General features: G+C 36.0%; 1 protein-coding gene across 2 annotated transcripts in view; it reads right to left on the bottom strand.

Moving 5' to 3' along the window:
• Nucleotides 1-3,485: 3,485 nt before the first annotated feature.
• PRTFDC1 (phosphoribosyl transferase domain containing 1) overlaps nt 3,486-14,360 on the bottom strand; it is a 94,224-nt gene continuing 83,349 nt past the window's right edge. Inside the window, exons 5-9 of one of the 2 annotated variants that reach the window (XM_031939855.1) lie at nt 11,499-11,516; nt 8,899-8,981; nt 8,344-8,390; nt 5,401-5,477; nt 3,486-3,662 (exon numbers count right to left, since the gene is read on the bottom strand). In XM_031939855.1, coding sequence (XP_031795715.1) covers nt 3,615-3,662; nt 5,401-5,477; nt 8,344-8,390; nt 8,899-8,981; nt 11,499-11,516 — 273 coding nt within the window. In that variant the 3' untranslated portion in view covers nt 3,486-3,614. Of the gene's footprint in view, nt 3,663-5,400; nt 5,478-8,343; nt 8,391-8,898; nt 8,982-11,448; nt 11,517-14,360 lie in introns of those variants that run through there. The other variant, XR_004229784.1, reaches the window with a different exon arrangement.

Below are 14,360 nucleotides of genomic sequence, written 5' to 3'. Positions count from 1 at the left end.
GGAAGAATATGTTATATCATAATAATGGTCATTGAATTTTGATAATTTCCAAATGTTGGACATTTCCATTGACATTGAAATACTTATCAACATTATTTTTTGTCAATGTAAATTGAAAAATCGTACTGTGAATCAAACTATTTAGCTTTTTGTTTATTTATTCATTCATCTATTTAATGACTTTCTTTCTCTCTTTCTCTATCAGAGCTGGCCTTAGAGCCAGAAAAACTTGGGGTCATGCTCTGCTTCTGATCCATATTGGCCATGTGACTCCAAAAATGTCACTAAACTCTCAGTGTTTTAGACAAATAGAGTTAAACTCAAATAGAAATGGTGCACAGTAATCCCCAGTGGCAAGGAATTGTGACTTAGAAAACCGCATTAATTTTTTGTGTGTTTTATTGCAGGCAGCTAGGCGACACTCTGGTGCACAGAGCACTGAGGCTGGAGTCAGGGAGACTCATCTTCCAGAGTTCAAATCCAGCCTCAGACACTCACTAGCTGGGTGACCCTGGACAAATCACTTCATCCAGTCTGCCTCAGTTTCCTCATCTGTCAAATGAGCTGGAGAAGGAAATGACAAATCCCTCCAGTATCTTTGCCAAGAAGACCCCTATGGGATCACACAGTCGAACACAGCATGTGTTAAATCCTGAGTGGGGAAATAAAATCCACAAAGCCAGTCCCTGCCCTAAAGAGCTTGAAGAGTTAAAAAGGATCAAGTCTGCCTCAGGGGAGGCTGGATGTTGCCTGGGGCTCTATGCACTATGGCGCCACCTAGCAGCCCTGGTTACCCAGCACTTGTCACAAATGGCCCTGGAACTCAGGTCTTTCTCATTTTAGGGCTGGTCCACTATCTGCCAGGAAAGGGAAATAAGCATTTATATAATATCTACTAAGTGCCGGGATTGATCCTTACAAAAATCCTTCAGGGCAGGTGTTATTATTGTTCCCTTTTTGCAGATGAGGAAACTGAGTCAGAACAGGTGACCCATCCAGAGTCACAGAATTAGTAAGTATCTGAGTCTGGATTAAAATTCAGGTCTTCCCAGGCTCATCCCTCTTATCTTCTGTACCACCTGGCTGCTTCCCAGGAGTTTGTGAGACTCCTGATGGAAACTTTAAGGAATGGCTGAATTTGTATAATTACTCATGTGTGCACCCTCCCTCTCCCATATATTATATATGTGTAACTGCGTCCCATAATTTTGTCAGACTACTGATATTTTAAGGAATGGCTGAATTTGTATAATTACGTATGTGTGTATTTATCCACATAGATATGTATGTAACATGTACATTATATATGTATAAATAAAAATATAAATGTATAAATAAAATCCTTTACTTTTTGCCCATGTTTATAACTATAAGCCCAAATACTCAACATATTAATTTTGTCAAGCTGACTAAAACTTTAAAATTCTAATTAAACTCCCGACCCCTTGATTTTATTAATGTTGAATAATATAAAAGTACTTTATAAAAATAAAGTCTTTGTAATGCATACTGTATGGTTGTGTCCATGAATAAAAGCAATAGTTACAAAAAGGAAATGTGCTTCTATATCCTCTTGTGGCAGCTGATGAAGAGGCATCATTACAGATAATTACACTTATTCTATTTATTTTGACACAGCTGTCTCATTTTACATCTACTACTGATATTCCATGAAATTGGCCAAATGAGCTCGGTCACCATCAATTCACAACTGAGACACAAATACTTCTGGAGCTCAGGATGGGGAGGAATTCCCATTGCTGATTTCTCCCCCTGGGATCCCTGGGTGTGGTTTGTTTTCTTCTGTGACTGGAACAAGGATACACAGGAAAAAAAAAAATCTTCTTTTACAACCTAAATTCCATGTTCTTATAAACAAACTTAAGCAGCAGGGAGGTCCAGGAAGGAGGAGAATGTATTCTGCAGTAAAGCTTTGCTTAGGTTATTGCATACACTGGAACTTGTCCAGGTTGAAAAATAAAATAAAATAAAAATAAAGCCATAGACTGGATATATGTTGAAATATATAATATATAAGTCATTGGCTCAAACATATATTTTGTTAAAAGACTGGAAATGTGTATATACACATATAAAATATTTACATATTATATAAAATATATTATTGTGTATATGATTATATTTATATGAAAAAATAAATGTGATATAAATATAAAATAAATATATAAAATGTAAAGTCTAGAATATATTTCTGTTTAATATAAAATGTATGTGTATATATAGGGATATATATTTTATATGAAAACAACACAGAAATGGGAAAAATCATAAACAACTAAGAAATTTAACAAGTTTTCTTATTCTTTATTAGTTTAAAAGAAGCTGGAGCTTAACAATAATATGCCCCATAGGGTTCTGAACAAAGCAAAGGCTACTCAGTTATTTGTGCTGAGACAGCTTCTTTCAGGAAGTGAAGGAGAGCAGGGTAAGACCTATTGGCACTCCAAAGCTTATTTTCCATTAAACTCTCTTGTAAATTAGGAAAAGATCTTGTAAAAATGGCAGAAGTTGTGAAGTCAGCTCTCCTTTGTGATCCCTTGCTTGTTGTACCGTTTGCACAAGAGAATTTCTTTTATTCTTGTATTCACATTTATGACAGTGGGAGGGGGGGGGAGAAGGGGGAGGGACCAGGGAAACACCCTCGGACATAAAAGAGAGGAAAATTGAAAGTAGCATTGGAATAATTTCAACATAAGCACAGACTTCTACTTGATTAGCTCCAAGCATGGGAATATATATGTGAAAGGAGCTGTCCTCCCTACTCTGGATCCAGTCATTTGCTTAGGGACCACTCAAATCAAGGGACATAGCTTAAAAAATGAAAGCCTCCCCGGCATTGTGTTTTTTTCTAATTAAAATTCAGTGTATTAAACACAGTTGAGCACGTCTGTGCATACTCAACATGTCACAGTCAAGTCCTGGAAGCTCAAATCAAGAGTACCATGTAAAGGCTCATTTCATAGTGTCATTAAGATTCAGCATACCCTGAGGTTCTGAAAGGTTTTGACAAAGCAAATGATAATGGGCTGTCAGAAATGTGCAAACACATAAATATATATTAAACTGCCTTCCCCCCTCCCTTCCTTTTGGGCACAGGAGCATGTGTGCATCTCAGTTGTGTGGGCTCAGATCTCAGACAAAACGATTCATCTCTCAGTTTGTGACCAAAGGAAAAAAAAAAAGTCAAGTAATTATTAGGCAAAAAATAACAGAAACCAAAAATAAACAATTGAGGAATGAGAAGGGGGATGGGGAATTTCAGGGAAAAGTAGTGAGCGCAAAGGACTCTCCAGACCAAAAAAGGTGTAGCATGGGAGTATGAAGGTAGACAGAAATCATGAGTCACCAGGTGGAGTGTTTGATTTGGAACAAATCAAGAAAAAGGCAAGCTGTGTATTTCATGATGAAGATGTCACGAGCCCTGAAAAGAATGCTTTCAGATGAAACCACTTTTTAATGTCCTAATCCATGAAGATGCCTGCAGAGCCGACTTTCACAAACAGACAAACTAGCTTCTTGATTGTAGTCAAAGGCAAAGAGAATTAGGGAATTGAAGAAATTCACAAATTTTCAGGTAGTGAGAACGGACTTCTTTAGACGCGATATTTTCCTTTGCCTTGTTCACTGATCACGCATATATGCTGAAATAACAGGATTTTAAGGTAAATTAGGCACACAGTCAATAGAGAAGCGCAGTTAAACTTCTTCCATAAATAACAGAGGCGGGAAACTTATAATCAATATTCATCATTTTTTAAAAAATATGTGCAAAATCTGCACATATGAACCACTTAATTGCCAAATGACTAATGTTTTCTGTTCTTCCAGCTTTGATTTCTGGTTGATCCTGATCTCTGACAGCAGAATATTGAAAGGTCCTGGTGGAGATGGAATGTATCACTCTGTGACATTTATGACATCTACTCTTCCTGAAATCCCACCTGACAGGAAATAATGATGTTGAGTGTAGCATGGACTCTTGTCCAACCCTTCTCATGTGGAGAGCATGTGCCTCAAGGGCAGGAGGGAAATACCATGTTATGGCCATCATTGACAAGAGCTGAAGAAACTTGGTTATTAGGATAAACCAGGGGGCAGTGGACACAACTATAAGGAAAGAGAGAAAATACACCAATCCCTAGTTTACCTCAGTGTGGCTATTTGCCTAGCTGTCAAACAAAGATAATAATGATTTCTGTATACCTATACTTCTAGTATTTTTTCTAGGTCTGTGACTTTTATTAATATAATGAATATAACATTATATTATCTTTAAATAACATTGATTACTAATATAACAATAATGTTATTACATAATATATTGCATGGAATAACAATATAATAATAATAATATATTAAGATATAGGGAATATCAAATACGAGAAATCCTTTACCAATGTAAACCAACATCCTCTCTAAAACATATAGATTTAGTTATCTGGGACACTGAAAGCATGTGATTTGTTTGCTAAATCACTCAGCCAATATGTAGATCTTCCTGACACAGATCAGTTTTCCATTAATGATGCCATATTGCTTTTCATTAATTATATAAAATATCTGACAAGTTTTTAAAGCTTTTTAGGGAAAAAAGGAGTCAGTCAATTAATATTTATTAAATACCTAGTTTATGTCAGATACACTGTTAGGCAAGGGGGAATATGATGACAAAAATATATTTGTTGAATTTTAAATCATTAAAAAAAATCTGGGCCTGTGATTTCATTGGTATGGGAAAATTTCCAGTGTGGAAATTATGTTTACTGATATATTTTAATAATTCCCCTGTGACTTTATAGTCTTGGAGATAGTATGGTGACATGGAAAATGCAGAATTCAGAGTTGAAAAAATTTGGGTTCAAAATCCTGCCTCCAGTAATTACTAATGGAATGTTCACAGGCAAGTCACTTAACTTTTAAACTTTAGTTTCTTCAACTACAAAATAGTGAAAATAATAGCATCTGCTTCCCAAAAATGGGCCGAATGAAATTATGTATGTAAAGTACTTTGAAAATCTACTGCACTATACAGTAGAGCAAATATCATCATCATCATTCATCAATTTTATTATTTTTAAAATTTCATTTTTGTTTTTTCTAATCTTTAGTGTCTAGTACAGTGCATGACAAAAAGCAGATATTTAACAAAAATACTTGTTGAATTATTATTGTTGTTGTTTCTTAAGGGCTTATCCATATGATTTACCCACAGTTAAAAGTTAATATATGGCAAAATAGCACTTGAACACAAATTTCTCTGGCTCTAAGGCTGACCACTAGTACCTCTCATATTTGTAATACTTTTCAAAATATTTCTGATAAATGGAACTGAATCTAAACATTTTCAGTAGGTTAGGAAATGAGCAATAAAAGACTTACATTGAGATCTCTGAAGTATTCATTGTAGTCTAAGGCATAGCCCACCACAAATAAATCTGGAATCTCAAATCCAGTATCTTAGTAGGAAAAAAAAAAATAGATTAAGTACAAATCTATGAACTAAGGGGACTTTGTGAATTCATTCTGTGTCCATTTATTCGTTTGGCCAGAAGCAAGCTAGTGAAGTGATAAGTAATACACAAGCCTGGATGCAGTTCAGTAGGAACTTAGGTGACATGGTATATTTTGTAAGCAAAATCATATTGAAAAGTTTCTCTTAACAGATTCGAGGAGCCAAACACCTTTGTGAATACAAGCTGAATGTGAATTTTCTGATTTAATGTGAAAAAAGCAAGTATGATCGAATTAAATAATTGATCAAATTAAATAATCTCAGTGCGAACCTCTGATGAGTTCTACAAATGGCAGCCATTATTCTTGGAATACTGCATGCATCAAGAAAAGGCTGGAATGCAGGAACTGTGAGATAATCCCACCATTGTACTTGGACAGATTCAGGGGAGAGCCACCCAGGTGGGGGAAAGAGCTGCAAAACAACTCTGATGGAGCAAGGTCAAAGGAAATGGGAGGATTCAGCCTGAAGAAGAGAGTTCTGAGCATGGGATTTATAAGGGTCTGCAAGTAGGTAAGAGGTTAATAGGCAGGGCAGTAATTAGTGCATTATCTCTCCAAAGGGCAGAATGAGAGGAAACTAGCTTCAACTGCAGCAGGAGAGATTTTAGGTAAAGAATAGGAAGAATTTCCTGACAGGGAAGGCTATTAGACACCAGATTGGGTCACTCCAGTCTGGTTTGCAGAATCTCCTTCTGAGAAGGTCAAATGTCCATAGTCTTGCCTGAAAATGAATTCCCATGGCCTCCATCATTCCTACTGACCCTAATAAGCATGCAACTCTGCATTGCAACCTAGGAGAAGGAATACATAAAGATAAACGTGAGCAATCTTACAGGTTGGAGCACATCTGACCACTGCTGGAAACAGTGGTGACTCTCAGTTGGCTGCTTAATGGGATTACAGCGGATAGGGTGCTGGTTGGGAGTCAGAAAGACCTGAATTCAAATTCTAGCTCAGACACATTAGAGCTGTGTGACCTTGGGCAAGTAACTTAGTCTCAGTTTCCTCATGTATAAAATAATGATAATAATAGGGCCTCAAGTGCAATATAAATACTATCAAATGACCTATCAAAAAAAGGCCCAATCTTAGGCGAGCTTTGAAGGTCATCCATCTTAAGGTGACAATCTAGTAATCCAGCAATTGCAGCTTTTCATTGTGCCCTTTTTCCATGTTGCATCCCATACTTCAGCCAAACAAGGCTCTCCATCATTCCACAAGCATCCTGAGCCCTCCCGCATTCATGCCTTAGGTCACACTGTACCAGCCACATTGAATGTCCTCATTCCTCATCTCAGCCTGCTGAAACCCTACTCATCCTTCAAGGCTCAGCTCAAAAGTCACCTCTTTCAGGAAGCTTCCACTGATCCACTGTGCCCCTCGCCTCCATTTCAGATCTCTTATATTCACTAATATTTGCACTTTTATTCATCACAATCTATTTCACACTATTTTATTTATGTTTATAAACATATAAATGTTATATTTTTATATAACATTTATATGTTTATAAACATAAGTAAATTTAGTAAAATATATATTTATTATATTTAATATTCAAATATAATAAATATATATTATACTAAAAACACAAATGTACATACCTTATGTCTCCTATTGGTTAGTAAAGTACAGGTCTTATTGATCTTTGTCTCAATCAATCCATCAATAAGCATTTATTAAGCATCACCTGAATGCTAGGCACTGTGATGGATAGTTGGAATCAGGCTCAGCAATTTGTGCAGCGTGCTCTTAATCAATGCTTACTGAACTAGAATGCTATGTGATTGTACTTTTCAGAAACCCTTGTTATTTTTACTAGCACGTAAATAAGAAAATGTTTTAGTCTTGGAAAAAATTGCTTTTGGTCTAAAGGGAGTTACTTGATGTCACTGGCATGCTCCCCATCCATACCGTACTTCCCTTGCTCTGATGTTTATTCAGCTTGCTGACCAAAACCTCAGCCAAATTATTTCAGGGACTTCACAGCAAGCATAACTTGTGAAAATCAAGTCATGGCCATTTTGCATTATATAACATTCCAGATACCATACAACCGAGGGGAAAAAAGGTCACTTTTACAGATAATACAATAAATCACTGGACTGTAGGTTTATTTTTTCAGGCTTCTGCTCTGCCTGTAATTTGTGGAAGAATTAAAGTTGCATCTCTTGGATCGCATGTTCTGAGAGCTAAGGCTTGTGAGGATGCTTTCTAGTTACTTTTTTCCCTTTCTCTGATTTTATGTAATTTTAAAAAAATTGGCCAAATGGTCAATCTGGAGGAATTCTTTCTCTTCCCAAATTTTATCAAAATATAATCAAATAATACTTTACCAAGACTAATTTTGAATTGTAATATTTTCTGAATTTGAAAAAACCTTCCCACATGTACACTTTTCCCCTTATGGGTGATCAGTGGAGACATGTGGGTGGGGCTCTAGTCTGTATTGTTCAAACAGGCAGCATCCCACCAGCCCACCTGAATGAAGCTCTGGGCAGGAATGTGTGGTGGCAATCATCTGAGTTATTATCACATGACCTCCTTGGAACAAAGTCACGCTATAAAACCAAGAATAATGATAAATAACCAAGTTCAACAGCCCCCACAAAGACTGAAGTACACAAACTGGGAATCTGCTGCTGAAAGGATTCCCCATCATCAGGTCGTGAGCACATCCTCCTGCTAGGCAGTTAGAGCCATCACCGGGACTCGGTAGTTCTACCAGTCCTACATTACCTTCTGGGGGAACATGAACAGAGAATATCATCAACTGGTAGTCAAAAGATTCTCCAGAAGAGTACTTACAGTCAGGTCGAAAGCCGTCACTTCTCGGGGTTCTTTTCACCAACAAACTACCATTAAAAAGAAGTAACATATTATGAGTAGCTGAAATCACATCTCTCTGGAGGGCCAGTACTTTTTGAAATCTTTTAAGATGCATTGGCTGTTATTCCATAGCTGAGAACCTACACAATTACCATGGTTTTCTTGGAGTCACTGGATCCTGTTTTCATTCTTTTTAGTGCTTGTAACACGACAACAATCTCTCTGGTGAAGGAAGGGGATAGGGTATCATTTTTAGGGCTCATCTAAGCTACTTCTAGAAAGGGCCAAAGAGTGAGGGGTGGGTCGAGGGAAGGCTCCAGAAGGTACAGAATAAAGATTTCCCTTCCCTCGCCTCATCTTAGCCTAGGAGCCAGGAAGATTAGGTTTTATTATTATTATTATTTTAACGTTATGGCCAATCACAAGTCTTCCTGAGATGAGGCTCATGAGTAAAGCATCCATATTTTGCAAAAGGAGCTTGGTTTACTTTTTTAAATGAAAAAGAACAGACTTTGACTGTGAATTTCAACTTACCTCACTACCTTAATCATGTTGGGCTTGTATTTTTCTATTTTGCCAAGCAGAGATTTCATGGTCCTCCCAGTTCCAACAATATCCTTTGTAAAAAAGACATAGATATATTCAACATCAATCTTCCCCAATAATAATGTCCATGATTAAGACTATTATCAAGGGAGGGAGAGGGTGGGGAACTGGCTGGATGGTGTATTTCTAGGCTTTCACTTCTCCTGGGGAGCTGAGTGTTGATGAAGCTACTCTTTGAAGCCTTCGGCTGTTAGCTGGAAGGGCTAAATTCAATCTTTGGATATGCATGTGTGGTTTCTCTCTGATTAGAATTGGAGCTGTGAGTTTACTTTCAAGGGCTAAATTTGGCCTGGAGGTTATAGGACACAATACAAGGCACATGAATTTTCATGGACATAGTCTTTACATCTGAATACCCTTAAAATATAAACAGCTCCCCCCTTCTTAGTCCCATTTAGGGAGGGATTCTGTGACTAAAGAAGTGAAAGATCTGGAAAGCAGCTGGTGACAAGGAGTGAACTGAGAGGTGGGGGTGGAGGGGACACAACTGCACTAGACAAGGCTTCATCACTGAGGGTTGAGCCACAATTACAGCAAAAGAGGTCACAGAAATTTCAAAAAACAAAAACAAAAACCCAAGCTTTTAAACTCAGTTGCTGATTCGTGAAACAAAAGATTTACATCCCAGAAAACATAGTTGAGCAAATTTCTTGAATGGAGGGATACTTCCTAAGTTCTACTGAAAAATAGCAGATTAATATACATGTGACAGCTCAATATGTTAGAATATTCTGTCAACAAAATTTGTTTGAGAACTATATGTGATTAATTGAAAATTTCTGCTTATGTTTATTCTAGACAAAGGTTTTTAATTGATTTTTGATGTCATGTACTATTTTTGATAGTCAATCTGGTAAAGTCTGTATCTTTTTGCAGAATAATATTTTAAAATGCATAAAATAAAATACATAAGAGAGAATCTTTTTATAAAAACAAAATGGCAAATAAATAAATAAACCCCAAACAAGTTTGCAAATCAAGTTAATAATCCTGCTCTTCCTTTCTGGGTAAGTGTGCAAACTTCCATCACTTGCCTAATAGATAAATGGCTTTTCTGGAACTGTTGAAACTGAGTCTTAAAGGAATGAGGATGTGGTAGAGAAGCCACAAGTGTAGACGTAAGGACTGTTGCTGTTGTTTGTCTGACTATGACATCAGGAAGGTGATGTTTTAACTTGAAACTTGGATGTAAGTGGGGCAGGGCTGTGTAATGTCACTAGCCTCCCCCTCTCCTCCAGAGCCATCTGGACCCAGTGGCAAGATACAGATCAGGACGACTGTAGATAGCCTCCTGCCTGTCACTAAGTCTCTGAGATTATACAGACATGTCTTCAGCTGTAAAATAGAGATGAACTCACCTACCTCACATTGGGGCAGTTAGATGGCATAGTGGATAGAGCACAAGGTCTGAAGTCAGGATGACTCATCTTCCTAAATTCAAATTTGACCTCAGACACTAGCTGTGTAATTCTGGGCCAATAACTTCACCCTGTTTGCCTCAGTTTCCTCATCTGTAAAATGAACTGGAAAAGGAAATGGCAAACCACTCCAGTATCCTTGCCAAGCAAACCTCAAATGGGATCACAAGAAGTTTGAAAATGACTGAACAACTTACATAGTGTTGTAAAGATCAAATGAGTCAATAGAAGGCCAAACCCTTAGGAAAAAAAAGATAAAGTGACCCATTTGCTATTGGTGTGACCTTAAAAATATCCCTTAAGTTCTTTAGCTCTCAGTTTTCTCATTTATAAAATTAGGGACTTGGAAGAAATGATCTCTAAAGTATTCTCCGGCTCTAACTCCCATGATTTGAAAGCAAAACATTCTTTTTGAAAAAAAAAAATAAACCTGTCTTGCACATAATAATTTTTTCTTCTTTTAAATTAAATTTGATTTTATTTTCAGAGCTTCATTTTCTCCCATTCATTCTTCCCCTCAACTGAGAAGGCAAGAAAACCACACCCTTGTTACAAACACATACAGTCAAACAAAACAAATTCCTATTTGAAAATGTCCAAAAAGTCTCAATCTGTATCTGAGTCCATTACCTCTGACACACTAGGTTGATAGCAGCACATCATAGCCATTTAATCGATTTTCTGATAAAAGAAACTTGCATTTGTATGACATTTAATCATTTACAATGCATTTTCACATTCATTACCTCATTTGGTGCTACAGATATGCTATTAGTCAGGTAAATTGGATATTATTTCCCCTGTTATTTGATGAGAAAACTGAGGATAAGTAAGAGTAAATGACTTATAAAGGCTACTTGGGAAGTTGTGGAACTAGGACTGCCAATCAATAAATCGACTGACTAAAATCTAAGTCTTCTTGTTCCCAAGCAAACATGAAAGATTCTAAGCTATTTAAGGAGAGCAATTAGATCTGCATCATCCTGTAACAGCTAGTACACAATGGGAATCCAAAAGCTATTTGGACATGGAGACACTGAGTACTAATTTAAAAACTCACCGTAGCAATCTGCCAACTATCAAAAATTGGATGGGGACAAACCAGCTTACCTCCACAATGAGCACATTCTGAAAGAGACATATGACACACAATTATTCAGAATACAATTTGAAGAGTTATCTAGCATTTTGGTTCTATTTTAAAACCCACAATTTGCTCTACCTCTGTCTCTAAAGCAGAAAATCCTGGTAAGTGAATGGGTCCATGACCCAGTTACTCTAGTCCTAGCAATGGCCATTCTGGGAGTTCCATGGATTCATGCCAATCTGAATGAATTCATCTGGAATAGGTAGGAATATGGTTTTCCCAGGTCCTCAGCAGGAACTTTTCTTTCTTTCTGCTTGGTACATAGGTGCTTAATAAATTCCTGTTGACTTAATTGGACTTGATTTGTCATCATATGCTCATTTTTATCTTATTTATTTTTTACTTTTTTATTTTTACTTATTTTTTATTTCATTTTTATATTATATATTTTACTTATTACTTATCTTTCATCATATACTCTTGATATTAAGTAGATTTATATAGTCTCAGAGTTAAGAAGGGACCTCAAAGATGACCTAGTTACCTTCTCCAATTTGCACCTGAACATCATGACCAGTCACCATTTATCCTCCAGTGTACAGCTTCTTAAACTGTGGTTGTGATCACATATGGGGTTTATAATTGAATGTAGGGGTTGTAAAATTATGACTGATTAGCAGTAAATGTTTGATTTGTATACCTATTTTATATACCTATATATAGCACTAGACCTGGAATTAGGAAAACTTGAATTCAAATCCAGCTTCAAATACTTATTGTGTAGTCTTGGGAAAGATCACTTAACCTGTCAGCCTCAGTTTCCTCAATTGTAAAAGGCAATAATAATAGCACCTGCCTCCAGGGTTGTGAGGATCAAACGATTCCACATTATAAGAACTATATAAATATTATCAACTAGTAATAACTGTCATCATTTAGCTCATATCTTTCCAGTTTGCTTACAACTTCAACAAGAAATCTGTCAAATGTCTTGCTAAATTCGGTTAAATTTTGCCTATGGCATCCCTCTTAGCTGCCAATCTGATAATCCTGTCAAAAAAGAAAATGAGGTTAGGCTGGCATGACACTTCAGCAAACATATTTAGTTAAGCATGTATTTGATGAAGCCATGCTAGCTCCTTTTGATCACACTTCTTTTTTGAAGTCTCATAAGCCATCCCTTTAATAATATGCTTGAAAGCAGGGGTTCTTAACCTTTTCTGTATAATATCCTGGACCCTGAAACCTAAGAGCCCCTTCTCAGAATACTAGTATATTGCATAGCTGCATAAAATAAAATACAGAGGATTACAAAGGAAACTGATTACATTGAGATATAAATAATTAAATTAAAAAAAAAAATCAAGGGCATAGACCCCACTTGGGAACTCTTGTTCTATAGTTTTTAACCAAAAATCAAAGTTAAGTTCACAGAAGATTCTACACTTTTCCTTATTTTTTAAAAAAATGAATAATATTTGACTATCTCCAATATCATGGCACCTCTTTCAGTTTGGCTTTTTTAAAAAAAATTGATGTATTTTGTTTTTATATTTCCTATATTTTCCAGTTACCTCTTATGAAATATTAAAAAAGAGAAAAACTAAACAACACATTGAAAATATCTGATGAGTGTAGTCTTCCATTTCTGTCAAGAAGCAAGGGAAATGACTTTCTCTAAGTCTTCTGTGGGGCCAGACTTGGTCAATATAATTTTAAAGCATTCAGTTTCAATTGTTTTAGGGTTTCCTTTGACACTGCTGTAATTATATATACACACATACACATTATATATATAAATTTATACTCATATTCATATATATATAGACACACACATACACACACACCATATAGCAAGTCACAGTACAGTATTGTTTTAATATCTTCATAAATATAAACAACATAAACATGCAAAAATCATTAAAAAATTTGATTATTTAGATTTTTTAATTCTTGTCTCGCAAATATGGAATAACAAATGAAAAATTTTAACTTAAGTGTCTCAATTTGAAGATGGCAAACATGGAAGAAAAAAGTCAATTACATTCTCTGGGTAGATGAACTCAAGTCCACAATGTCAATAAGAAGAAAATTTGCCTCCCATTACAAGAAGAATTTCTCCAGAAATTTAATTAATAATTGGATTTAAAAAATTAAGAAAATGGTTCAATTCATAACAAGGCTAGATCTACGAGATGCCAAGCTAGTGAAGAGACTGTGGCTGAAATTGGGAAGCCATTTGAACAGAATCCCCTCAAAATTAGGGTACTCTGGGGTTGACTGACTTTTCAGAACATTCCAAATAACCATTGTGCTTAGAATTCTGAATCTCCAAAAGTATATTTACAAAGTTACAATTGTTCAGATACAACAAAGAGAGTCTTACTTTGCAAAATCAGACTTCTGTCTGCTGATGTAAAAAATGGAAAATTCCAATAATGTTCTTGACAAGTTGCCTGATGAAGCAACTTTCCACTTAAGGAGCAAAGTTAACTTTTGAGATTGGCACATGAGGGCCAGATGAAAGGCTTAGTAGCTCTGGCAACCTGAGATTCTCCAAAAGTGAATATTTGGTGAGCCATTAGAAAATCTTACATTATTGATGACTTATTTTTAAAAGAATATGTGGTCAATGGTGAATCTCATTCACCAATACTAGAAAATTTTTTTCATTCTCAAATAGTAGAAATTAAGTTAACATCACTAAATAACATTATTTTTCAACAAGATGGAGCACCCTTTTATCATTAATTGTCTATGACACTTTCTCAGAGCAGCAGATCAGTAAAGGTCTTGGACTCCTTGGTTACCTGTTCTATCTCCATCAGACTTTTTCTTGTGAGGTCGTATTAAAATGGTAATATATGTATGAAAACATCATTCTT

The sequence above is a fragment of the Sarcophilus harrisii genome, chromosome 5 (assembly GCF_902635505.1).
Source record: "Sarcophilus harrisii chromosome 5, mSarHar1.11, whole genome shotgun sequence".
Taxonomy (NCBI): Eukaryota; Metazoa; Chordata; class Mammalia; order Dasyuromorphia; family Dasyuridae; genus Sarcophilus; species Sarcophilus harrisii.
Note: the sequence above shows the minus strand (reverse complement) of the source record. Positions and strands in the feature narration are given on the sequence as shown.